This window comes from Balaenoptera borealis (assembly GCF_965194805.1).
Source record: "Balaenoptera borealis genome assembly, chromosome: 12".
NCBI lineage: Eukaryota > Metazoa > Chordata > Mammalia > Artiodactyla > Balaenopteridae > Balaenoptera > Balaenoptera borealis.
In genome coordinates this window covers 89,061,821-89,089,719 of record NC_138869.1, presented here as the reverse complement: position 1 = coordinate 89,089,719, position 27,899 = coordinate 89,061,821, and the positions used below count along the sequence as shown (strand labels likewise).

Here is a 27,899-nt window from a genome sequence, read left to right as displayed (position 1 = left end):
ATTAGAGAAGAAAAGATAGTTGTGTTCAAACATGGGCAAGACTGTCACATGGAAGAGAGCTTGTGACTGTTTAGAGTGCTCTCAAGGGGGAAGACATGTGACCTGTAGAAGAACATGGGAAGACAGATGAGGACTCAAAGAAGACCAAGTCCAAGTACATTTCCTTGGAAAGAACTGAGCTTCTCAAACTGTGGCAGTTAACAACTTTCCTGGGGTGCTTTAGAAAATGGAACACTAGGGGTTTGGGTAAAGTAGGGAGATGAAAATCAAGAGCCCAAATGCCGTCATCTACCCTGAGGTCTTTCATGAGATAACCAAAGAGATGACAGTCTTTCAGACTGCAGTTTCCTTTGTTTTTATTTGTGTATCTTAGGGACTTGAATATGAACTGAGAGTCAAAATCCTTGGTTTCCTGTTTTCAAAATTTCCAGTTGGTACTCTGTGTAATTCTGTGTCATCTTAAATAGTTTCACTTTTCTGGGCCTTGCGGTCTTTAGTTGCAAAGCATCTGAATGTGATCTATTGGGCTGTGCTGACCCTTAGCAAGTGTGTGTACAGAAGAATCTTTGAGACTTGTGAGATTTAATGTCTTATTTGAATCGAAGAACAAAATTTTTATGTTTCTTTTGGATGTGATTTTAAAATTTCTACTTAAAGACCATTTTGCTGAGTTCATTTAGACCCTCTCTCCTTGGTGTATGCTTAATGGCACGCGCTTCAAGGGTCTCTGGTCTCTCATGATTATTAAAGATGATCAATTTTATGGTGCCACATCCACATGCCTCTCAAATTAGTCTTTTGTGGCCTCAGATGTATATCAGTTCCTTTCTTAGTACGGAGTTCATTTTGTTTCTTGAAAGTAGGTATTCATTCTTGGTGAGATATGAATTATTGATGACCATTTTTATTTCAGGAAGCACAGATCAATACAGTAGTTGGAAGAGCTGGAATTTATATCAATTAAGATTAAAAAAAACATAGTTCTCTTCAGGGTGCTGTGTAAATGCAGAAAATTAAGATGTGATCCCTGCCTACAAGCTTAGATTTTGGTCAGGGAGATGATTATTACATGAGAAGCATTATTCATGTAACTTCTTTTTCCTACGGGAGTTGCACATAGTTCACTTATGTAGCCTCAGTACATTTTACAGTCATAAGAGCTGTTCTTTTTTTCTTTTTTTTTTTACTTTGCATTTATTTTTTGTGTCATTTATTACCGGGCCATAAGTTTTTGTTTCTTCAGTTTCTTCTGGGATATCTTTTTCTTCTGTGCAACCTCCTCTTCTGGTTTAGGAACAATCTGTTCTTTTTCAGTGAGGATCATCTCAGTGTGGCAGGGAGAGCTCATGTATGGGTTGATCTGACCATGAGCTCTGTAAGTCCTGCACCCCATCCTGGGGGCTTTGTTCACCTGGATGTGCTCAATGACCAGAGAATTTACATCTAAGCCCTTAAGTTCAGCATTACTCTCTGCATTTTTGAGCATGTGCAGTAAAAATTCAGCACTCTTTTTTGGGCCACCAGCCCTGCGTCCAGCCCCATTGTTTGGCCAGGGCACACGTACCAGCTCCACCATTGTAACAGTGGAATGGCACACATTGCTTCTTTAAAGTGGCATCCTTCAGATACTTGGTGGCTTTTCGGATATGTGTACCCTTAATGGCCTGGGCAGTTTCACGAGTGTTCTTAAAGTGAACGCGAAGATTTGAACCTCTTGACTTGCATGATTTTGTGGGGTTTTCTGGGTCAGGTGAATAACGAACCATTTTTAGAGGTCATACATTAACATTAGCATCACTGACCCTTTGTCAAGAGACTAAGTGCTTTGAGTGGTGTTATTTTACTGGGTTGTCTTCATCATACACTAGAAAAGAAGATGGAGTAGACGTTACGAACCTGATTTTTTAAAAGAGAAAGGCAGGAGAATTGGTGATGCTGCAGCAAGTAGACGCGGGCTCTATAATCAGACCTTCAGTTTGCTGAGCAGTGTAGTAAAGTTTCTATTATGGTGGAATTTACGGGGGAAGGAAGGCTGATTTTGGCCTCCTATAGCTGTTGTACCAAATAATTCAAAATAAATAGAGAAGTGTGAATTTAAATTAAAAAGATTGTTGCTGGATTGTCACCTCTGCCAAATGAATTATCAGGTGGGATAGGACTTGATATGTAGGGTCTCTGGGGAATAAATAATTTTTTTTTAAGAATAGACAACCTGCAGCTCTGATCAACACATATATATGGAATCTAAAAAAAAAAAAATGGTACTGATGAACCTAGTGGCAGGGCAGGAATAAAGATGTAGACATGGAGAATAGACTTGAGGACCTGGGGTGGAGGGGTGGGAAGCTGGGATGAAGTGAGAGAGCAGCATTGACATATATACACTACCAAATGTAAAATGGATGGCTAGTGGGAAGCAGCCACATAGCACAGGGAGATTAGCTTTGCGATGACCTAGAGAGGTGGGATAGGGAGGGTGGGAGGGAGGCTCAAGAGGGAGGGGATATGGGGATATGTGTATGCATATGGCTGATTGACTTTGTTGTACAACAGAAACTAACACAGTATTGTGAAGCAATTATACTCCAATAAAGATCTATTAAAAAAAAATATTGGAGAAACTTTTAAAACCACACTGTAGTTGTCTTTTTCTTCAGACGTCTTAGCTTTGTTCATGTTTCTCTTTATACATACAAATAGAATAGAGCATAATCTTACCCTTCTGTACTAGTTTTTGTCCACAGTAGTGATCTGCCACTACCCTGTGGGTTTTATGTTTAAATCCATGAAACATCTGAAAGTGATTCAGATGTAATTAACATGGGAGAAGGACCTTAATAGAATAGAAACTAGATGTTATTAACTTTATTATTGCCTATGTTAATATAATAAAACCTCAGCTTGTGCTTTTTTTTGGTAGAAAATTACCTGATATAATTGAACTAATTAAAAAATATTAATTTCCAGGGATGTTCTGATTTCCATAATATTGAGACCAACTGGCTGTGGGCATCATTTTGTCATCAACTACCTCAGAATTGTACATCTCCTTTTTCTGTTTCCTCAGTACCCAGCACTATGTCTGACACATATAGGGTACTCAATAAAAATTAATGAAGAAGAGTTACGATCAAGCAAAATGTCACTGAGTAACTATGAGATTCTGAATCATCAAGAAGTATTCACTTTTGTTCTACATGCTGCATTTCCTAAGGCAGGAGAGGGGACCAAAATCCCTTACATGTTTGTTTGGAATTAACGTTGCTAAAGGTTTCTTATAGAAATAGATAAATTAATAATTGGCTCTAAGCTGTCTTCTTGAAGATTCCAGTTAGGAGAAGTGTTCATCCTCATTCAGTGTTTCCTTTTGTCTGAACATTGGCTGTGCTGACTTGGACGCTTGCCCTCATTGTTACGTGTGGAGCAGATGATTGACAGAATATGTGTGAAAGTGCAAGATCATCTCAACTCTTTACGAAACTGTGGGGGAGGTGCTGTCCAGGAAGATCTGAAATCAGCAGAAAGGCTCATGCGTGATGCTAAGAACTCTAAAACGGTGAGTTTCACTTCCAGCTACGTGAGTCCTGTGGAATAAAAAGACTTCGTAAACTTCAGTTTTAGGAACTCGTTCTAACTAAATTTACTTTTCTACCCAATTTCAAGGTTACTAACAAGTGGCAAGGTGAACTGAGTTAGTCTTTGCCTCCTTTCTGTACCCCTGCTAATTACCAATAATCAAAATACAGTTGTCCCTCAGAATCTGCGGGGGGGGCGGGGGGATTGGTTCCAGGACCCCCTGCAGATACCAAAATCTGTGGATGCTCAAATCCCTTATATATGAAATGGCATGGCGTAGCACAGGTGGGCCTCCTCATCCACGGGTTCTGCAGCCTCGGATACAGCCAGCTGGCTGTATAGAATTAAAAGCAGAGGGTCAGTGTGATTTACAAAGGGTATAATCAGGTTCTAGGTAACTGGGAGGTAGTTGTAGTTTCAGTGAGTAGCAACTCATTGCACATGATTCTACTGCCAAACTGATAGCACGAAACTCTCCTCTGTCACCTCTAAAAGGAAGCTTCTCTCAACTTAGACTGTGGTCCCCAAGGTATGATTTCATAGAGAAAGGACTAACTGGGAGTCAGAAAACCTGAGATCTGGTCCAGGCTCTGCTATTAGAATCACACAGTCATTGAATTTTATAAGTAGGAGGAACCTCGTGGGTTAGTCAAATACTCTCACACCCGAGATGAAGACATTAAGCCACAAACAGGTAAGGTACTGTTCCTCTGGTTTCAAAGCTGGACCTCAGTTTTTTAATTGGTATAAAGGGCCTTTCATCAAGACGATCTTTGTTTATCGCTAGTATTTCTCCACCCTGTTTTATGAACTCTGCAGTGACTTTGGTGCTTATTTAAATATTTATTATGGAGAGGTTACTTTTATTTTTCTTACAGTTGTTACCAAATTTATACCACGTTGGTGGTGCATCTTGGGCGGGAGCCAGTGGCTTGTTATCCAGTCCAATTCAGGAGACCCTGGAATCAATGGCCGGAGAAGTTACGAGAGTTGTAGATGAACAACTCAAGGTTTGTGGTCTCTGTTATTTTGGAAAATGAAATTGTTATGACTTAACTATGTGTGATAGCATTTCATACCATGCTATCCTATGTTTTTAGGCGCGCGTGTGCGCGCACGTGTGCATGTGTAGTAAAAATTGAATACCTTTCCCAGCTTCATTTATAATTTTTGGAATAACTTTGCATAATAAGATCAAGTAAAACCTGTCAAATTCAATTTTGTTTTTGACGGTAAATCTCTAACCGTATTTAATGTATGACAGGTTGCCACTGATAAGGGAAAGATTGATTTTTGCTTAGAAAGAGAAGTCTGCTTCGCAAAAAAATATCTCCTGTTATTACATTCGATTTAGAGAATGGGAGAGATGACAGGAGCTGTGTGCTTAGTGCCAAGCTGCTGCGTATATGGAGAGTTTGCCACTAGGTAAGGAGCTGGTTGAAAGATTAAAAAGGGATTTAGAATGAAGTTACAAGGCACCCAAAGTAGCGGAGACTAGTCTATAGGCTCATAGGTTGAAAAAAAAAAAAAGTCTTTGAAATTTAAGTGACGAGAGTAACCTAAGACCAACTTTTTCCTAAGGTAACTTCAAAAAACAGCTACAGCAGAAGACATTTCACTTTCCGAAAGTTTTCATCATTTTCAATCTGTCTGTTCAAGGATGTCTTAAAAAGACCTTGTCTAAATTTCTATATTTATTTGGTTCATTTTCTTCTGAGAACACAATTGCTGTAGCTCAGAGGGATTTGATGAGCAACTCAATCATAACTTTGCAACATGCTAATTATTCTGTTTGTAAATTTAATTAATGTGGGAGAGAACGTTGTGGATTATTTAGGAGTTTAAGCCCCTTTCTTCCTGTATGTACAATACAGAGAGACTCTTGTGTATCATTTTTATTTTACTTAACTGTGGTTATTTTGAGTACATTCTGAGCAAAGACAAAGGGGTAGAAAAAGGATTGGTTGGTTGGTACAGAGTTCTGCCAGATCAGTTGTTACCTAACAGCACTTGTTTTATCCTCCATGAAGGATCAAATATGTAAAAAGGATACTTTCTTACACATTTAAAATAAAGTCATCTTTGTTGCTTATTTACTTCTGACTGTAAAAATGAAACTACTCTTTGTGAAACATTTGAATAGTAAAAATCACTTGAAATCCCGGGGACAGCATCATTCTTAATATTTTAGTGAATTTCCAAACATTCTCTGTCTACACACACAATTTTATGTATGTGATCATACTATACGTACTTTTTTATATTTGGTACAATATCGTGATTACAATTCTAGATCAGTGAGTACTCATCATCATTTTAGTGGCTACATGGTATTTCATTGTATAGATGTACCAGTGTAGTGGGGAAGCTCAGTCCTCCTCTGTGTCTCTCCTTTACTTTCACACAGAACTCCTCAGTTTTGACACTTCTGGTCACCAGATGTGCCGGGTTCCCCCCCACCCCCCAGCTGGGTGTCCTACTATTTAACTCAATTCAGACACTATCTACCTGGAGATAGCATTAGATCCCACAGTTTAAGGGCTCAGTCCCACAAGACTGCCCCCGCCCCACTTCAGATACCAACTGGGAGTCCAGTTTGTACCTGAGCTCCTGACCAATTGGCAATAAATCCGAGGTTCTTATAACCCCTCCTCCAGTTCAGTTGACTTGCCAGAGTGGCTCCCAGAACTCAGGGAAACACTTACGTTTACCAGTTTATTAAAGGATATGATAAAAGATATAGATGAACAGCCAGATGGAAGAAATGTACAGGGCAAGGTATGTGGGAAAGGTTTCAGGGCTTCCATGCTCTCTTGGAGCACACCACTCTCCCAGCACCTCCACGTGTTCACCAGCCCTCTGAACCCATACTTTTGGGGTTTTGATGGAGGCTTTGTCATGTAGGCATGACCAGTCATTAAATCCATTTTTAGCCCTCCTTAGGAGGTGGGTGTGGAGCTGAAAATTCCAAGCTTCTAATCATGTCTTGGTCTTTCCAGTGACCAGCCCTCATCCAGGAGCCATCCAAGAGCCCACCCAATAAAGCAAAAGACACCCCCATCACCCAGGAAATTACAAGGGTTTCAGGAGCCCTGTGTCAGGAACCAGGATCAAGGATCAAATGTTAGAACAAAAGATGCTCCTAGTGTTCTTATCACTTAGGAAATTACAAGGGTTTCAGGAGCTCTGTGCCAGGAACTGGGGGCAGAGACCAATATACATTTTCTATTATCTCACAGCCAGCATAATTTATTTTCTAATTTCTGATGAATCCTATTAGAGTCAATGCCTGTAGTTGATCCATTCCGAGGTCAAATGGTACGCACATTTTATACGTTCGTATGTATTCACAAACTGTTTTCCGGTAGTGTACCCAATTGCTTGTTTTGTCACACCCTCACCAATACTAAGCATGTTAACCTTTTAATATTTGTCAGTGTAACAGGTTAAAAAAAATCTTATTTTGTCTTTTGGATTTCTTTAATAACCAGTGATGCATCAAGTAATTTTATTATCCATTTGTATTTCTTCTTTAGTAAATTACATATTTGTATCTATTGCCTAACTTTTTCCTTTAAAGTTTTTGTAAGAATTCCTTATATACTAAGAATGGGCTGTCATTTAAATCAGCACGAAACATTGCAACTGGAACTTTCCTGTGAAACGGCTTCCTACGGGCACTTGTTTCAACTGGTCTAAACCACAAGTTATCCCTTGAAATTTTGGTCCGTTTCCTCCCCAGCACACCAGATGGTTGGAATTGACTTTTGCCAGTCATTCTTGGGAGGAAGTAGAAGGCAGAGGTCTAAAGTAAAAGGCATTTGAATTTTTAAAAGCCTGAAATAATAACAATATATTTAGGACCAAAAATATTTTTCTGTAAATAGACATTCCCCGAATTTTTTTTTTAAACTTTTTAAAAAATTAATTAATTAATTTATTTATTTATGGCTGTGCTGGGTCTTCGTTTCTGTGCGAGGGCTTTCTCTAGTTGGGGGAAGCGGGGGCCACTCTTCATCGCGGTGCGCGGGCCTCTCATTATCGCGGCCTCTCTTATTGCGGAGCACAGGCTCCAGACGCGCAGGCTCAGTAATTGTGGCTCACGGGCCCAGTTGCTCCGCGACATGTGGGATCTTCCCAGACCAGGGCTCGAACCCGTGTCCCTTGCATTGGCAGGCAGACTCTCAACCACTGCGCCACCAGGGAAGCCCATCGCCGAATTTTTTGAGGCTGACCTTTCTGGCCCCTTGTCAGTGTCACCAGTGTTCTCCGTTCATTACAGCTTCCTTATTTGCAAGTGTCATCGCCTGCTTTTCTCTCATTCTGTCTCTGAGGTCCCCGGCTTCCAAATGCCCTGAGTTTTTCTATTCCCCACTCCCTTGTTTTCTTTACTCTCAATCCTTTTGAGTTGCAAGTTCTCTTCCCTTCTCTTCCCTTCAGGGACTTGTGGCATGAATCAAAGCACATCCTCAACCACAACTTCTTAATTAAATGTTACTTATTAATTTCTCTTTCACTGAGTTCACAGTTTTTGATACTTTCAACAGACTATAGGCAGTTACTTCCTTTCTTTTTCCTTCCAGTTGACCTGACGAGTGGACATCATTTTATGATTAAAAAAAAAAAAAAAATCCCCATTTATCTATTTATATAGCTTTCCAGCACCTTGATTTTCTTAAAATTATGTAGGAAAAAAATGTATTTTTACTACAATCAATATTCAGTTTCTTAAACAACTGTGTCCTTATTTATTTCACTAGTAGTATTATATTTTGTTTGGTTAAAAAAGAGTCCTTTCTCTATTTCTGAAATTCTCTAAGATTAACATGTTATACTAGCAAAAGCTAAAGTGAATGTATTATTTTGTAAAAATATGTTTTTATTGTAGTGAATTTAAAAAAATGGGACTAGCAAGGCTGGATTTGTGACCTGGGTTTGCTACGAGCTGTTTGCTCCAAGCAAGTCACCTAATTTGTTGGGACTGAGCCTCCTTGCGCAAGATTGTCTTTGTCTCGAGATAATTAGGGAGATTTTATCCTTAATATTTACTCATCCTGTATCATGGTCAGTAGTACACATTTTGAATTCTGGATAAGAATAAGTTCAAATAGCTCTTTGAGTCATCTGTCAAAAAAATACTAGTTCAGAAAAGCCAAAGAAATGGCCGGAAGAGCCAGCCTTCTTAGCAAACTTCCTGGAGGAGAAGAAAGCAGTAAGTGTGGAGAAAGTCCTTCTTTGAAACGAGGTGATATTTTCTCTGGACTGGCCTGTTTTAGGTGTTTTTAAATGACAACTCACCTCCTGTTTTCCCTGTTTTTGATCCTAACATTTACTCCTGGGGTAATCGTAGATGAATAAGTGGGATTTGAATGTTTTAACATAAGGGAACTTTCATTTTCCCCTTCTGGACTTAAATTTTAGAATGCTTGTTTTGGCCTTGAAAATGCTTCATTTCCCTCAGGGCTTCAACTGTGAAATACTTCACTGGTAAATATCAGGTTTACCAAGGAAATGAGGCCTGAGGGGTGTAGGTGGCATTTTGGCAAGTACTAACTCAGTTTGCTGGGAGAGTTCTCTGAGTTTTCTTATTTTCCTACATTTTATATAATATTTTCCAAAGCAAAAGAAAGAGAAATTTCAGAGCAATTCAGTGTGGAAATTGTATTTGCTTGTAATGAATTACAGCTAGTCATTTGCTCACTGCAAGAATATGTGAGCATAGCTGCCATGTTAAGGGTATTAACTCAATTTATTTTACAAATATTGTACAGGGTTTTTTAAGTACCATTAGTTATTTTTACAGTTAAGAAATATAGATTCTCCTAACTATCATTTGGAAGATACATGCAAAATGAAATCTGATTATCACATTTCAAATACAGGGCCTGGTCATTCAAGTTGTCTCAAGGTAGGACACATAGACTCACAAAATGGAGAATATGTAAGAAAAGTTAAGAAACATGGATAGAGTGAGAAAATTTAACATAAGCCAAATTAGATTTCCAGAAGGAAAGAGAAGATAAATAGGAGAAGGTAACAATTGAGGGGATGGTGGCTGAGAATTTCAGGGATTGATGAAAGGCTAGAATCTTCAGATTCAGGAAGTCCAGCGAAACCCAGGCAGGAAAGATAGAAGCAAATCCATGTCTCGAATCATCGTAATGAAAAGTGGAAAACACTGAAGACAAAGAGAAGATCTTAAAAGGAGCCAGAGGGAAGGAAAAGCCATATTACTTTAAAAAGATCAAACTGAAGACTGACAGGACAGCTCATTTCTTGACAGGAAGCTAAAAAGACAAATAATATCTTCATGCTTCTGAGAGAACAAATCAAGAATTATATACTCAATAAACCTACTATTAAGAATGAGGATGAAATGAAAACATTTCATCCAAACAAAATCCAAGATAGTTTACTGCCAGTAGACCACACTAAATAAACATCTAAAGGATATGCTTTAGGACAAAGGAAACATTATCAAAGAAAGAGGGTCTGAGCTGCAGGAAAGAATAGTGAGCAGGGAAAATGCCAAATGTGAAACATCAACTGTATGAGACAACAACATTGATGTCTAATTTTTGCTGTCAAGTTAAGAATAAATGCAAGTAAAATACTAGAAGTGAGCATCTAAGTCAGGAGTGAGTAAAAGAAGTCTAACATCCTAGTTTTATTCTGGAAAAGATTTAAGGGATCAACATTAGATCTGGGTTGTCCATTGTCTTGTCCATTAGCCACATATGGTCATTTAAATGTAAATTAATTAAAATTCAATGAAATTTAAAATTCAGTTTCTCAGTTGCACTAGCCACATTTAAAGGGCTCAATCGCCACCTGTGGCTAGTGGCTCCCATATTGCACAGCACACGTATTCCCATCATCTCAGAAAGTTCTATTGGACAGTGCTGCTTTAGACATGAAGTAAAGTATGCAGGTTAAAATTTCTAGTGTAACCACCAAAACAGAGGCAGTATACCAGGGGTCATACTGCATACCAAGAGGAGCATTAGGAAATGTTTGGGATTATTTTGGGTTGGCATGGGCAGTTGATAATGATCCTAAACATCCTGTAATACAAGGTTCAGTTCCACACCAGAAGGAATGCTCTCACTCAAAATCTAGTGATGCAGTAGAAAAGGCATCACTAGGACTTTCCTGGCGGTCCAGTGGTTAAGACTCCACGCTTCCACTGCAGGCGGCATGGGTTCGATCCCTGGTCAGGGAACTAAGGTCCCGCATGCTGCACAGTGTGGTCAAAAAAAAAAAGACATTACTAGAGATAAAATAGATCAGTGAATAATGACAAATGATCCAATTTGCCAGAGATAATTTCAACTGTGTATGTATTTAATTATATGGCTTTATATGTATGAGTAAGTGGACAGAATTACAAAGAAAAATTGATAACATTTACTATTATGGTAGAGATCTTTCAAAATGACTGCCAGTAACTGATAGATCAAGTAAATAAAGTAATGATAAAGAATATTTGAAAAAATTCTTTATAATGATAAAGAATATTTGAACAATAGAATTCTCAATTATGACCTAGTGGACCTATGTGATCAGTGCACCAATAATAGGAGACTATCAGTTCTTTGCAAGGATACGTGAAATATTTGACATGAGGTCTATAAGAACATCTCAACAATTTTCAAAGGCGGTATTCTCTGGTTTCATTTAAAATAAATTAGAAATTAATAACAATTTAAAAAAGGGAAAAACCTCACATGTTTATACATTTAAAAATTACTTGTAACCCAAGGGTCAAAGGGGAGGGCATAATTTGAATTAGAGGATATTTATAATTAAACAATAAAGTAGTTAGTAATCAGAACCTGTGAGATGCCGCTAAACCAGTACTTAGAGTGAAGTATATGGCTTCATAAGCCCAGACACTTATGAGGAAGAACAAGAAGGTTGGTAGTCTTGCCCTACCACATATTAGGACTTATCATAATTAGGACAGTGTGCAGAGGTAGACAGACCAGTGCGACAGAGAGATCCCAGAAATGGACCCATACATCTATGCAAATTTTCATAATGCTACCTTCAGTGACTTACCATTGATCAATAGAAAAATGATGGACTATTCAGAACCCACATTCAGTAAGTTCCTGGGCTTATAATACTTTTTATATGTTTCTTAGAGATTGTTCCAAGAAGTGTGCTAGGCCCTGGGGAGAGAGGGTAGGGCTTCACCGTTGCTCTCAGGTACAAGTTGTGTATCTGGAGTCTGGTGCCTCTAGCTCTCCATGAACTTCCAAAGTTATGTGTAAAATCTCATACCAATTTTTCTGGATGAGTGTGCATCGATTCTCAAAGGCGTCCTTGGATCCCCAGATTACTGCATTCTTGACCGTTTTCTAACACATTTGATTACTGAGGTCCCCACTGGATGCTATGAGATCATCAAACGCAGTTTGGAGTGTGAAGGGCACGGAAGGAACAAGAGCAAGAACATCTCCTCCAGGAGGTGGTGCTTGAGCTGAGCTGAGTAGGGAGGAATACAGATGATTTATTCCGGCTACAGAGGGGAACAGGATTCTAGGCTAAGAGAACAGTTGTAGAAAGCATGGAGACAGGGCCTGGATCATGTGGGGAACTGCCCTATAACTGGATATGGATAGTTAGAAGGGGAATATAGAGATATGACGAAAAATGAGGCTAGAAAATGGAGCATTTACCAGATATTTCAGGGATTTCTATTCTGTGCTAATGAGTAATATTTTTGGCACATTTCCACTTTTGAGAAAATGTCTAGGAGTAAATTTAACATGTTTTAGAGATAGTTGTGGTGGAAGGAGTTGAGGTAGGTGGAGTGTAGGGAGAGTTGCAAATTTCTGCCCTAGTTTGGCACCGTACCTCACAATAAAAACTTTGCAAGAATGGTTGATTTTGCTGTTGCAGTTACTGTTCAGGTGGGGTTAACGGGAGGCCAAACATGTTGTAGTTGACCTTGCCATGGTAGAATATCCAGGTGGAAATTCCTAATAGGCTGTATTATATATGCATGGGATGTTTTGGGTAGGTGGCTATAGGTAAACATTTAGTTGCGAACCATTGGAATATAGGTAGTAATTTGAAGCCATGGGAAGGATGGATGTTGAAGAATGTGGTTTGGTGTGCAGAGGGCCATGGGACTTGGAAGGAGATGCTGTTTAAGGACCTGAGCTGGGGGCTAGACACAAAGAAGTGGTCAGGGGCTGCATTACAAATTTATCCTGTGATCCTTTCTCCCCTTTTTACCAGCCCTGTCAGAAAATCCACCATGGTGGCATTAGGTACCAGCATTAGGGGATGAAAATTGTAGGTAATGAAGAGAGCTGAAAGGGACACACCTTTGGGCAGTGTGCAGAGCATTGGAAAAGGGCGGCTGGAGTACGAAACAAGAGTAGAAGACGAAACACCTGAGTCCCCTTCTCACTTATTCCAGTAACCAGCTAAGTGACCTTGAGGAAGTCACTTATCTCCTCCGAGTCTCCATTTTCTCATCTATAAAATGGGTTTGCTAAAATCTACCTCTACTCACAGGGTTGTTATGTGGATCAAAGGAAATCATGGATGAAATCACTTTGTAGAGTATAAAATGTCGGGCTAGAGGTGGTGGTAGGGGACTAACTGCAAAATATCTGTCAAATTGGATGCCCAGGGCAGGATGAAATTCCTTTTTATAGGGTCAAAAATCATGCAGTAGTCGATTTGTAGAGCAGAAAGAGACCTTAGAAATAATTTTATAGGTCAGAAAGCAGAGATCTGCAAAGGTTCTTCACTTAACGCTGCGCACTTAACATTCCACAGAAATTTCACGTCGGGGTCTGCATCGGAAGCCAGGCTTCCCTCCTTAGGTCTGGAGTTCATTCCAACTGAATTAGCACTGTCATGCAGGGGACCTTTCAGAAAGTCACGCTACATTGATGAACGTGACAGAATTCAAACAGCGTATTGATACCTGAGGTCGTTCTTATCAGGAGTGCTGGACTCTGCTACTCCATCTGGAACAGAATGTGTTTATTGCCAAAGAGGACAATGATTTGTCTTAAACTGACTCCTTTGGCATTGCTTGTAGCTCTCTTGGAATAATGTACTAAATGAGTGATTCGTCAGAGTTCTCACAGGGACAGAGCACTGTCAGAATACGAGTGGCTTTTGGAAACTTCTCAAGTGGCTGCCTCCGCCACTCCTCTCCTGCTTTTCACAAGATCTTTATAAACATCCTGCCGCCCTGCTGCTCATCCTACAGCGTGATGAGGGATTGTACTGTTGGCATCATGCTTTGCATGTGAATATATGAGCAGAGAGACTAGTCTTTCCATAATAATGCTCCACTAGTCCCCTTCATACTGCAATAGTAATGGGATCAAGCTTGGCTTTCTTTTTTTTTTTTTTTAACATCCTTATTGTAGTATAATTGCTTTACAATGGTGTGTCAGTTTCTGTTTTATAACAAAGTGTATCAGTTATACATATACATATGTTCCCATATCTCTTCCCTCTTGTGTCTCCCTCCCTCCCACCCTCCCTATCCCACCCCTCTAGGTGGTCACAAATCACCGAACTGATCTCCCTGTGCTATGTGGCTGCTTCCCACTAGCTATCTATTTTTTGTTTGGTAGTGTATATATGTCCGTGCCACTCTCTCAGTTTGTCACAGCTTACCCTTCCCCCTCCCCATATCCTCAAGTCCATTTTCTAGTAGGTCTATGTCTTTATTCCTGTCTTGCCCCTAGGTTCTTCATGACTTTTTTTTTTTCTTCTTAGATTCCATATATATGTGTTAGCATACTATATTTGTTTTTCTCTTTCTGACTTACTTCACTCTGTATGACAGACTCTAGGTCCATCCACCTCACTACAAATAACTCAATTTCATTTCTTTTTATGGCTGAGTAATATTCCATTGTATATATGTGCCACATCTTTTTTATCCATTCATCTGATGATGGACACTTAGGTTGCTTCCATGTCCTGGCTATTGTAAATAGAGCTGCAATGAACACTTTGGTACATGACTCTTTTTGAATTATGGTTTTCTCAGGGTATATGCTGGGATCTTATCATGAAGATTAGCATCTTTGAAAACAAATTAATAACATTATCTGTGATATACTGAACTTTTATTGTACGCTAGACACGATACTGAACACTTTACACATGTAACATCATTTAATCTTCAGTAATCCTATGGGACAAGAACTTTTTTATTTGCCATTTTATAGATGAGGAAAGTAAAATTGAGAGATCAGTAACTTAGCCCAGTGTCACTCAGCTGGGATTCAAATTTAGGTCTGACGCTAACTTGGGTGCCCTTTCCACACTTACCAGCCGTGCCATCCATCTCAGGCAAATTGTTTAACTTCCCTTAGCTCATATTCTTCAACTATAAAATGGTGATCACACGAATAGCTTCTGTACCCATCTTCACAGATGTTGGAAGGATAAAATGGACGAAACATTTTTAAAATTCTGAAGTGCTATATAAGTAGGTTTTGACTGTTATTATTAATGTTGTTTATAAAGTGCTCTGTTAATATTTGTGTCTGTTATTCATGTTTTTTTATTGTTCTGATAACAATTATAATTTTGCTTAACACTAAAGCTTTTCTTTTAAAAGGGGAAAACTAGCAGTTGTTATATAGTGGTTTGCTATGACTGCTCTTTTGATGGAGCTATTGAATGCTTCACCCTGATTTGAGGTTTCTGTGATTTGTGAAATTGCACAAGAGTTCTAACTTGATGTATGTTCTAGGGACATCTGTAACTTTATTTGCTAATACCCAGGAGAACAGTCTGGTGTGGTAAATTGGTGTATATGTGTCTTTCTAAATCTTATCATGAATGCCTCTGTGTTAAGTACAGCTAGCACACCACCATGCTTCAGATGACAGGGTGAAGCCTGCGTGGATCTGCCAGGTGTCTGATTTAAAGTGATCACTTGAGATCAGTGATCACCCAGCAGTCACAAGTCACCCCAGGGCAGCTCCGAATCCCTAGTCGCACCTGGGACTCTGTTGTGTCCCTGTTCTCCGAGAGCTTGGCGTCATATATAACCACCTTTCAGTTTTATGGCGGGCGCCGCCGGGGCTGTGTCATCATCTCTCTCTCTCCACTTGTGCTGCATTGCAGGCGTTGCTTGAGTCCATGGTTGATGCTGCCGAGAATCTTTGCCCCAATGTGATGAAAAAAGCCCACATTCGGCAGGACTTGATTCATGCCAGCACTGAAAAGATCTCCATCCCACGTACTTTTGTTAAAAATGTCCTGTTGGAGCAGTCTGGAATTGATATCCTTAACAAAATTAGGTAGGTTTATAATGTTAATAAACCGAGGAGCTGCAGTGTCTGTGAATGCAGTTGAGGCAGCTGTGAAGAGCGTTATCGTTGGCTTTATTTGTACAGAATGTGTTTAGACATGTCTAAGAGGCAGCGACTATATACAGATATAGCTGTGCATAAATGCATAGGTTTAATACATTTCCAAAATCAGATGACCCCAGATACGCCTGCATTACTGCGGAACAGTTACCTGCTCTTTTTAAGAGTTTTCTTTTTTTTAAGAGGGGGGTACATGTTTGTAAGCCCCTCTTTTTCTCTGCTTCTGAAGCTTATCTTTCACCTTTATAAATCACTAACTTTTGAAGAGTGAGGTCAGTTCGCTTTCTACCGCCAGACTATTCGGAGCCAATGCACAGCCTATAAATAGGCAAAGAGGCCCACTAGGACTTCACCATATTTTCCTTTGGGTTCTTTGATGGGTCTGTGAGACTCTGTATGTGCTAATGGTGCTCTGGAGTGTTTACATAGATTTCTGCTTGATAAAGTTTGAAAATTATGCCTAGGTATAAATATTTAGAAGGTGTGGTCACCAACAAACTTTCCTGGATTTTTACATAGAAACTCTGGGATGATCACCAGTATTACATTATAGCTCAGCTAATTCTCATTATGTTTTCTAGTTGGAGAGTCAGGTGACTAAAAACCAAATTCAGAAGCGTTTAAAATTTCCCATTTTAACCATGTCCAAATCTTGATAAGAATAATTAGGAGTAGCAAAAATAACAGCTCCTATCTGGAGAGTTGAGAGAGGTACTGACACATCATGATGTAGCTTGATGACAGCCTGCAAGAAAAATAAGAGTTAAAAACAAAATATGCAAAAAAAATTATGTCATCACAATGTAGATATCAAAGGCTGATAACCTTAAAGCTAGACTATAGAACTTTGAGGGTTTAGGAATTCTGTAGTAACTAGACAGTTTCAGGTCTAAGATACAGCTATAGTGTGTGTGTGTGTGTGTGTGTGTGTGTGTCTTTTAAACAAAGATCCTAATGCCTATTCAACTGAATTGCAAGGCAACTGGAAGGACTTGAGAAATTAAGAAAAGACTTTCAGAGGGTTTTTAGGACCCCACAGATTGTAATTTTATGAACTCTAGCCCGGGTGCGCTTACATATTTCTGTAACCTGTAGTTTCAGAATTTCTATTGAAGTCCCTTAAGTATTAAGGAGAAAAAAAATGTATTGACCACCATTTTTCATAATAGTGGATTGAACCACCAGTAGATCATATTCTGCCTTTCCTGGAGTACCAGATTCTGTCAGATATGTTCATTTCCCTTGAAAATGGGCAAATTCTAAAAGTTGAATAGCAGTATAAAACTCCTCACTTAAATAAATCAGTTATATGTCCACTAACTCCTTACTTGGCTTCTTATAATGCATTATACTGAGCACTGATAGAATGAAAATAGGCACATGCAAGCTAAATTGAATCTTTTCCTTTAAAAGTTTTGCAAACTGGAAGTTCAATCAGGAAGGAAGTAGAGCGTCCAGTAGCAAAATGATAGAATGGTCCTGAAACATTAAAAAATAATTGCTTTTTTAAAAAAATTTTATTTTATATTGGAGCATAGTTGATTAACAATGTTATGTTAGTTTCAGGTGCACAGCAAAATGATTCAGTTATACATAACACGTATCTATTGTTTTCTTTTTAAGAACCTTTTTTTGATGTTATAACTTGCAATAAACTTTCCCTTCCGACCTCAGAGAGGGGCGGGGTGGGGAAGAGAAACAAACTACTGACTCTGTAGTCTTAGAAGGAAGCAAAATTTCCAAACATGTCTGAAGGCATCAGGGGAAGTACTTGTTAACATTACATTCCCAGGCCTCTCTGGATGTTTGGGGTGGGACCTAGTTATCTGTATTTTTCATAAGCAACCCAGGTGAATCTTATCAGTGGACACCTCTGGGGAATAATATAGTATTAGATAAACTAAGTAGCTAGTGAGACCTTGTTTCAGAGACAGGAATTAAAGAAACATTCCTTTTTATGTAGCCCAGGAAAATTTTTAGTGTAGTCATCAAAGAGTTGATGCTTCCCCTCTGCACTGCCATCAGAAATCTTCTGAGCAGAAACATTGCAATGCAAACTATTGCCTTTCAGTTAGAAAGATTTTTCCCTATTACACAAATATACTTTCAACTTTAGTTTTAGGAATAAATCATCTTATTTTGATACCTTCTTTCCCTGCTCGAAAATTTTTTAAATTATTGACTTCAGAAGTAGGCTGAAATTATGTGACGATGTTGGAAAGTGGGTATGTATCTCTCCAGCACGTTTACCTTTCAGTGTATTGTGCATTTATGCACATTTGTGCATGTGTGCATTTAGGTAGGGTTATTTAGACTGAAGACACACATGGAAGTTGAATTCTTGGGAATGCCAAATAGCTAAAATGCTAACTAAAATACCAGCCCTCTGATGGAAACCTTAGTGGCTGAGTCATTTATTAGTAAAAACTACAAGCTACTTCTTGTTGTCTGGGCATCTTTGTAAGGTTAGGTAAGAGGCACTAAAACTAAACATTTTGATAACTTCTGTTCATAAAAGGCAAGAGAACAGTGAATTTAACTTGATGGCAAGTCAAAGCAGAAGCAGTTCAATATGGTACCATTTGACTGGTAAAAAGTTTTGTAAAAGGCGGTGGATATGCATATGAAAGAAATAACCAAGACGTCACAACCAGACTAGATTTTCTTAATTTACTCCAGCCCAAGTTTGTTTTCATTTATGTCAATGGATGAATTGTTCCTCCCACATGGTACATACGGTTCCCATTAAGTTTGTCTTTATCCAGATGTTTTTCATTTCTACCGCTAAATCTTGAGTTTTGAAATTGCAGAGGCAGGTTGGAATTGGTGAAGAAAGTCTATTACCTGTGTGTTTATGGCAGTGTTTAAGGCTTATTTTTGGAAATCCTTAGCCCTGTTTGCACATTCTTATATGCCATTTTCAAAGACAGAAACTAAATCACAGTTGACCTTATCAACATAGTATCAAGGGTGGGTGATTTTTTTTCCCTCTTGCACAAATTAAAATGCCACTCTGTGCTTCTGATTTTCACACAGTGAAGTGAAGTTGACCGTGGCCTCCTTCCTATCTGACCGAATCGTGGATGAAATTCTGGATGCACTTTCACACTGCCATCACAAACTGGTAAGTGCTGTGGACATCTTGAACCCTTATCCTAACCCCTGGTCTGGTCTGCGGTAATGCAGGGCAGCCTCCGGCGTGGGGATGTGGTTGCTTTTCTACATTTTATTCCTTTGCAGCTTTATGGGTTAAAATCCCAGTTTGCCTCCTCCTTCTTCATTGCTTCCAGCTGTTCTAGAGCATGTTAGAATTTCTCCAGAGAGAATGGCAGGGCAAAGCAGAAGCGACAGTACTCAGAATTGTTGTTCATTTATAATGTGTACAGGTCAAAAATTTTGATAGGAGATGATGTTGGGACTAAGGTCTAAAATTGAGAATTTTTTTTAGATTATAGTTGACCCTTGAACAACACCGGGGGCTTGGAGCAGGACCCTCCTTGCAGTTGAAAATCCACATATAACTTATAGTTGGCTCTCCACATCCGAGGATTCAGCCACCCCGGATCGTGCAGTACTGTAGTATTTACTACTAAAAAAAATTCTCGTGTAAGTGGGCCTGCACAGCTCAAACCCATGTAGTCCAAGGCTCACCTGTATTTAATGTATCTGTGCTCGTTTTGTTGTTCTCTGATATGATTATCTGATAACAGAGTATTCTTAAAAACATGACGGAAATGAAATGTTTGGAGTCCAAAGAGAGTGCAAGAGTAAAATGGACATATTCCAGCAATTGATAGCTGCCGAGTGTCTAACTAGGCCTTTTGGATATCACCAAGGTGAAAAACTAAAATTGTCTTCATCTAGAGACTGCTTCTACATCAAGGTAGAAACTAGGTAGAAATATTTCCAATATCAGTGCATATGAAAAATATATCAGAAACTTCACGAAGTCCTCTGAGGTGCAGATGAAGGTTTTATAAGTGGCTATATCTTGTGTCTCGAAAATATTTGTGATATGATGCAGTAGAAATCTCCCAAACAAGTTATGACAGTGTTTTCTCCAGAGAAGAATTGCAGGTTAACTATGTAGGCTGTAGATACCCTACAGTTTTATGGCATTGAGTTGTTGGGTGACGGTAGAGAACACCAAAGTCACAGGAGCAGCAACAGCTTCTTCTGCGAGGCAGACAAAATGAGTATTTTGAAAAATTCATTTGAGAAAAATATCTGACTCTTCTCTAAAATCTAAAAGATAAGCTGGACATCTCTAGCTGCTCCCAGTATTGCCTATGGACTGGAGCTGGCCCACTAATCAATGGTTACTAGTCCGTGACAAGGCAAGTTCAGAAACTAAGAGGAAGCGTGGAGAGACTTCTAGAGCAATTTGACATGGCAATAATATCCAAACACATGTTATTTAAATTTTTTTTAAAATTTGTATTGTATTTTATCAATATACTGGTTTGTGGCAAATTGGAAATACAAAAAACTGGTTCATCACCAAAGAGATTTTAAGAAGCACTGGTTTGCAGTTCGTTGCACAATAAAGAGCTACAACCTTGTCAAGAGATCACAATTCAAACTTTTTTTTTTTAATAAGCAGAAACAAAATCAATAAAGCATCCTTTATAGAAATAGTTTATTGATAACCTACAGCTCCAGGGACTGTCTCAGGATGCCTACTTGATGATACAGATACTAGATGTTGTATGAATATGGCTGCATGTGAGAACTACACTGACACTTTGAATATTTTCACTTTTTTTGCATTTATCCTTCTTTGAAGAATATGGTAACTCTAAGTACTGACATTTTCTTTTTACAATCGAAAAAGAATTGTGTGAATGCACTTTCGTTTTGAATTTCTTACTGCTGATTTGGATTGTAAGTCGAGAGCTTAACTGCTGTGTGAAAGAAATTGTACCTTCAAAGTGAAATACTGCTTTCAAAGACATTCCAGTAGCGTTAATATTTTCTCCAACTTAAGTTTAGAAATATTCCCGAAGTTTCCATAGAATTGTCAACTGGTTCTCAATGTTTCAAAGTTCCTGGTGATGAATCAGCTCAGCACTAGAGCTTATTAATTTCAGCCCAGTTTATTTCATCTCTTACCATTTACTTTTTTAGGTTTATCTAAAGTACAACACTGGTAATTAATAAGTCATGTAAAATATGATAATTATTACATGAAAACAATGAACGCTAGCAATAATTAAAATTTTATTAGCAATTTCTTTCCTTTCAGTCCTTTAAAAATAATGAAGGTTGGAATCATTTTATTTCCCCTCGTTAGATACTTTTGAGCACTAGGTATAGAAAGAAATTCTTTCAGAGGAAATACGAAATAAAATTAACAAAAAAGAACACTTCTTATTTTCTTTCGTACTAAGTGTTCTCCTCATTTACCCTGTGTCAGTTATTTTTCTGGTTTAAATTTCCCTTATATTTCCACCAGTAATGTTGGTGGCAGTGACATCATACTTCACTTACTTTTTTTTTTTCCAAGGGGGAGATAACATTTTTATTGTGGAAAATTTCAAATACAGACAAGAACAGAGAAAGTATGACAATGAGCCCTCCTTTGCCCACTATTCAGTTTTAACAGTTATCCCAATATTTTGCTGATCTTTCTTTGCTTTTTCTACCTCTCCCCCCACCCCACACCACACACCACACACGCACACACTTTTTTCTCTGGCCTATTTTAAAGCATCTCTCGTATACCATGCCATTTTGCTGTAAATACTTCAGAAGGCGTCTCTAACTGGCAGCATGATTTTTACATGATTGCCGAAACAGTCACACCTAACAAAATCAACAAAGATTCCTTATTACCAGTGAGAATCCACTTTCTATTCAGATTTCCCCAATTGACTCAGAGATGTCTTCTTACAGTTAAGATGTTGGAATCAGCATCCAGACCAGCCCCGAGTTGCTATGGTTGTGGGTCTAATCCAGCGACTTCAATCTGTCCTTCCCCTTTGACTTCCTTCCTTCCTAGTGTTTTTTTTTCTTCTTTTTAAATAGATCTTTATTGGAGTATAATTGCTTCACAATACTGTGTTAGTTTCTGTTGTACACCAAAGTGAATCAGCCATATGCTTACGTATGTCCCCATATCTCCTCCCTCTTGAGCCTCCCTCCCTCCCTCCCTATCCCACCCCTCTAGGTGGTCACAAAGCACCGAGCTGATCTCCCTGTGCTATGTGGCTGCTTCCCACTAGCTGTCTGTTTTACGTTTGGTAGTGTATATATGTCCATGCCACTCTCTCACTTCGTCCCAGCTTCCCCTTCCCCGCCATGTCCTCAGATCTATTCCCTACGTCTACATCTTTATTCCTGCCCTGCAACTAGGTTCATCAGTACCATTTTTTTTTTTTTTAGATTCCATATATATGTGTTAGCATACGGTATTTGTTTTTCTCTTTCTGACTTACTTCACTCTGTATGACAGAGTCTAGGTCCATCCACCCCACTACAAATAACTCAATTTCGTTTCTTTTTATGGCTGAGTAATATTCCATTGTATATATGTGCCACATCTTCTTTATCCGTTCATCTGTCGATGGACATTTAGGTGATTGTATTGAAGGCTGAAAGCTGAAAAAAATCACATCAGCTTCCTGAAAATGTTCATAATGCATCTTTTGGAAAACAAAAATACATGCCTACTTTGTGCATATTTACACGAACATGGCAAAGATTTATGAATTACCTGTTTTTCAACTAACGTCTCAAAAGATGTTTAAAAGGAAATTTTGTAATTTCTTGTTTAAAATACTCCACCTTCCAAAGAAAGATGATAAAAGAGGTAACGTACTCCAGTGTGAATGTATTAAGAGTCGCCATTAGCCAAGTGCAGACAGTATCCTTCACTGCGCCACCTTGAGGAAGGTATCTTCTGGAATTCAGCTGACCTGGTGTTCCCTTGCCTCTGGGCTTTCATTTCTCCTTGGATGTGTCTTGATTCTCTAGGCCGACCATTTCAGCAGACGTGGCAAGGCCCTTCCTCAGCAAGATTCCTTGGAGATCGAGCTGCCTGAGGAGAAGCCCGTTAAACGCTCCATCGTCATGGTGGAGGAGCTCACAGAGATAGAACGTTTGGAAGATCTGGATACTTGTATGGTAAGACACATCTTTTGGTGACAGCATTATCCCATTCACTGGATTTGCTATTGTTTTTTTAAAAAAAATCTCACTTTTACAAACCAGACCAAATAAAACTTCCCTGCAGAGACAGTTCTTTCAGAAACTTGTTGCTGTATATAGTCTGTTAATGACGCTGATAAAGCTTAACCTTCAGGTTCCCGTGAAGGCCCTATAATTCACTTTTTATCTGTAATTTTGTAAAACTTTTCTTAGCGAGTACCTCCACCCACCCCACTCACCCCCAAAAAAACGAAAAATTGTGAAAATTGCAGTGAACATAAAACTTGGATCTGTCCCTAAAGCCATAGTGGGGGGTGGGAACTCCTAAATTAATTAGGAGAAATTATTTATTTACCTTTTAAAGGTCATTTGTGACAGGAAAATATCTTTAAATAAATAAGCTTTCAGAAAAACGTGGGGAAGGACTTTTTCCCCAAAAAAATACGTAGGGTGATTATCTCTTTGTTGGTCCTATAGGTTTTTTTTTTTTTTTAATCTCTTGCTTCTTCCTGTTTTTTCTTTACACAATTTTGGGGTACACCCTAAGATTTGCATTTCCTGTTTAGTTCATATTCTCTTTCATTGACTTGACTTGATGTGCTTTAGAAGATGGAATATGGTGCATCCACGTGGTGCATCCATCTGACCATAAAACTAGAGTATTCAGGTTGTTGATACTTCATTTTTCTGGGGACAATTTGATGTCAGTTCTTATTTTATTATTCTAAAATTTGTGGTATTAGTATAGTTATTTCTCATTTTACCATTAATATAGTTGTATATACCTCTGTATTAAATATGTTTTCATCCTCTGTATTTAGTATTTTTATGTTTTACTAAAACATTCATTTTTAGTAATTTCTTATAATCTGAGAGGGTGCTGGTGAGACTAGGTTTGGTCTACTTATGTGCCCAAATATTTCTATATCAGCTTCTGATTTTAGTAATTTTTCAATGCAGCCATTGTAAAGAAATAGTACTTGTTTTTAACTTGCAAAACCAAAGATCTGATGAGACTGATACTATTTTTCTAGCCCAGAAGAGAATATGCTTTAAGTAGTTCCTTATTTATAAACCATTACTATCATCTTTTAAAATCTGTGAATAAAATAGTTAAATGCCCTCCAGATAAAACCTTATCATATACAAGGAGACTAGCAAAGAAAGACTAAAATGTATCTTAGATTTCAACATTAGTATGTTAGTATATATTTCAACTAGTAACATTCTAGTATAACTAAAGATAAATAATTTTCTGTTAATATATAACTGTATAAATCTGTAAATATATTTGGTCTATGTAGAGGGAATATCAAGTTTTTTAAAACTTGCTTGTCCAGTATGTTATAAAATGTATGTTTAATAAATATTTTAAATTTTGTTTACATTTTGAGGCAATAGACACTAAGTTATCATAGGGTAATTATTCTGGAAACCTCTTAGGCTAACCCTAAAAAAAAAAAGCAGTAATAGGAAATAGATTTGAATTAAAAATTTAAAATTAACTCTACATATGATGTTTTCTGCCAGAAATATCTGGTTGTGTGTGAGTTGGAAAGGGGTATAGGAAACATGAGTTTTTGAGTTCATAAGTCATGTGGTTTTGGGTGATGGAGTGTTGGTTAAAAAAGATTGGCTTAGCTCATGTAAGGATGGTTTTAAATCGTATAAGCTTGGTTTGTTTTTGTTTGATTGACTAATTTGCTTTTGTTATGTGAAAGAAAAAAAAGTTGTTCTCCTTAAATAAAGTGGGTGGGGTGAGGATAGAGGAAAAGAACCCTTTTTTAAAATTTAGTTTTTATTGAGATACAATTGACATAACATTGTATTAGTTTTAGGTGTACTGTTAACATAATGATTCAATATATGTATATATTGCAGAGTGATTGTAACAAGTTTAATTAACATCATCACCACACATAGGTATGATTTTTTTCCTTGTGATGAGAACTTTTATGCTTTACTCTCTTAGCAACTTCAAATATGCAGTACAGTATTGTTAACTGCAGTCACCATGCTGTACTTTACATTGCCAGGACTTATTATAACTGGAAGTTTGTACTTTGAAAAAGAAATGCAGATACAGGACCACTATGAGGACCAAAGGGCAAACCGTGCTGCAGGCACATCCAGCACCGTGTGGCTTCCATTTTGTAAAAACTGTCTTGTTGCCATGATGCAGAAAGAGGCAGAACTAGATGGAGATCTCTCTGAACTTCACTCAAAGGATGACCCAGGTTAGAAGGGTGGTCTTTTTCTGGTTCAGACGGCTGGGAGGCAAGCAGTTAGGGCCATTCCTGACGTGAGCACCTACTGAATCCTAGGACCAGAAGCAGGGCCTCTGGTGTCGAGTGTCTTGTTGAGACAAGACGGAGCTCTCTATAAAGAAAACAAATACTTGGGCAGAATTTTTAAGCCATTAAAAATAGCATTTTTTTCAGTTCTAAAAATTTTGTCTTTGATCATTGTTTTAACGAGGCTAATGAATCATTAAGTAGCAGAAAACCAGAGCCAAGTTTGATGTTAGTTTAATGAAAAAGAACATTTTTGTGTAGAAAGTGCAACTCAGTGGATTTTGTGCTATAATAATTTCCTCTATACTCTCAGCCTAACTATTGATTCTAAGTCACCCAAAGATAGCCCCATTTACATGGGCAGTTACCCCAGGTGCAAAGGTCCCACTCTGAAAGAAAATCAGCTTTCTAAACTCTGGACTTCTTACCCTAAGCCAGTGGTACAAACTCACAACTAATTGGAAAGAGCATTAGATTTGCCTTTTTAAGTTACTTTCACTGCCACCTTCCATAATCAAAGTAGCAAATCATTTTTGTTTCTCATTGACATCTTACCACATATTTCAAGTTGTTATCCTTATGTGGTGTGATTTAAAAAATTTTTTGAAGTACATATTTCAAAGGGAGAGACATTTAATTGGTGATGATTTTCTAAATGAGCCTATATGTATTCTTTGGCAGCGTTTAGATCTTAAGTGGTCCAGGAAGTAAGGACACAAGATAAACTGTTGCATAGAAAATTCTAGAAGCATTTAAGTACATGCATACAACCTTTCCTACATGTAATTATGCATCCCTGGCAGGTAGAAATTGTGCCACATGGAGCCAGAGCACTCTTGAATGTGACTGCTCTGGGAGATGCTGTAACTTTATTCCCTAAAATGTTTGTTTGTAGCCCGAAGCCCTGAAATAGTTTCCCTAGGACATTCCAAAGTAACTCTGACTCATCACCAACCTTCTACTTATAGATTCAAGATTGTTAACAGATCCTGGCATTTTCTATTTGTGATGTTCATGGTATCTACTAAATCCATTTTTGAACATTTCTTTAACAGACTTAGTGGAGATTCTGGGCATCTCTTTTTTCCCCTGTTCCTGGATATCTTTATGTTTTCCTCCATTTCTCTGTGGTCCAAAAGTCAATTCCATTTCAGTGCTTAAGTCTCTTTAAAGAACCGATAGCTATGATAGCACTAGGGAAGGTTCAGAGCCGTAGATTAGTTGTTGAAGTACATATTAGTTTGAACTTAAGGGATTGCCTTTGTGGAGATGGAAACAATGATTGATTTCTTAGAAGGAAATTCTTCACTTAGTCAACACCTATTAAACTTGCACTTTGAGGGCTGAAATAGGGATGATTGAATGATTTGATGGGGCCTGTTATCTGCTGGGAGGATGACTGAGAGCGTCTCATCAACCTTAATTTCATAAAGTTGAAGAAAAAGGCTGATTTCTTTAAACAAAATGGCAGAAAGGGGAATCATTTTTAAAAACTCTGTCTCCAATCAAGTAATTTTTTTTTTTTTCCTTTTAACTAGAAAGAAACTAAGAGGTAATTTAGTTTACTTGGTGGGGAGGAGGGCAGCGTAGAACAAGAACTGTTAGAATAACCTGCAGGGTTTTTCAACCTGTATCCACTGTCGTAGCGCCAGAGATTCTGATAACCCTTTAACTCCAGGGCTGGGAATCAGCTGGCTTGAAAAGTCTTCTTATTCATTTATTTAACACTTACATAGCACCTATGACATGCTAGGCACTAGTCTAAGCTTTTTATTAAATAGCAACCAGTTTAATTCTCATGACAACCTATGAAGGATAGGTGTTGTTAATACCTTCTATTTAACAGATGAGGAAACTGAGGCATGGAAACATTAAGTAACTTGGCCGAGATGATCTAAGGTCACCCAAAAGCAGGCACCCAGTGGTCTGTAGACCACTGCATGTTTAACCGGTCTGCTATAATCTGTATACTGATTTCATATCTGGTACATTTCTTGCAATCAGAATTAAATTCCAAGTTAGATTTAAATAGACTGCATTGTTTTATGCAAAATATCTGCTTACTATGTCTATACTAAATTAATAGGTGAACAGAAACACAAGTGAAAAATGTGTGCCACTTAACCTTAATGTAAGCCCATAGTTTTTAAACATTATTGGAAACAACTGCATCAGGGATCTGATCCACTTAATTGTTATCCAATTGTTAGAAATGAATCTGTCTACTTTGGGCTTACCTGGAACATTCGGTGCCTCTCCATGTGTTATTTTGTTGCTGACAGTGATTAATTAGCTTTCCAATGTGCTTCTTGTCATTTCAACATACATGCCTTGTATGTCAAGCTGAAACGTGTATTCACTTAGAGTCTTTATTGTCTGTAGACCATCTGTTCTTTTCCTGCAATCAGGTGCTCTTAGGAAATCAGTATTTCCCACCATATCTTTCAACTTTGGTTTGTCATTGGCCCTTGGGGTATTAAAGGATACAGTTCTCCTTCTACTGACTGGT

General features: G+C 38.2%; 1 protein-coding gene and 1 pseudogene across 9 annotated transcripts in view; one reads left to right on the top strand and one right to left on the bottom strand.

The window, feature by feature from the left end:
- CARMIL1 (capping protein regulator and myosin 1 linker 1) overlaps positions 1-27,899 on the top strand; it is a 319,172-nt gene that overhangs the window by 237,129 nt on the left and 54,144 nt on the right. For all 8 annotated transcript variants that reach the window (XM_082346317.1, XM_082346318.1, XM_082346316.1 and 5 more), the window contains 5 exons: positions 3,428-3,556; positions 4,455-4,586; positions 15,700-15,875; positions 18,984-19,071; positions 22,923-23,072. In XM_082346317.1, coding sequence (XP_082202443.1) covers positions 3,428-3,556; positions 4,455-4,586; positions 15,700-15,875; positions 18,984-19,071; positions 22,923-23,072 — 675 coding nt within the window. The remainder of the gene's footprint in view (positions 1-3,427; positions 3,557-4,454; positions 4,587-15,699; positions 15,876-18,983; positions 19,072-22,922; positions 23,073-27,899) is intronic.
- On the bottom strand, positions 1,164-3,418 carry LOC309607646 (large ribosomal subunit protein uL22 pseudogene; annotated as a pseudogene). Its single transcript has one exon. The product of its transcript is annotated as a large ribosomal subunit protein uL22 pseudogene (transcript).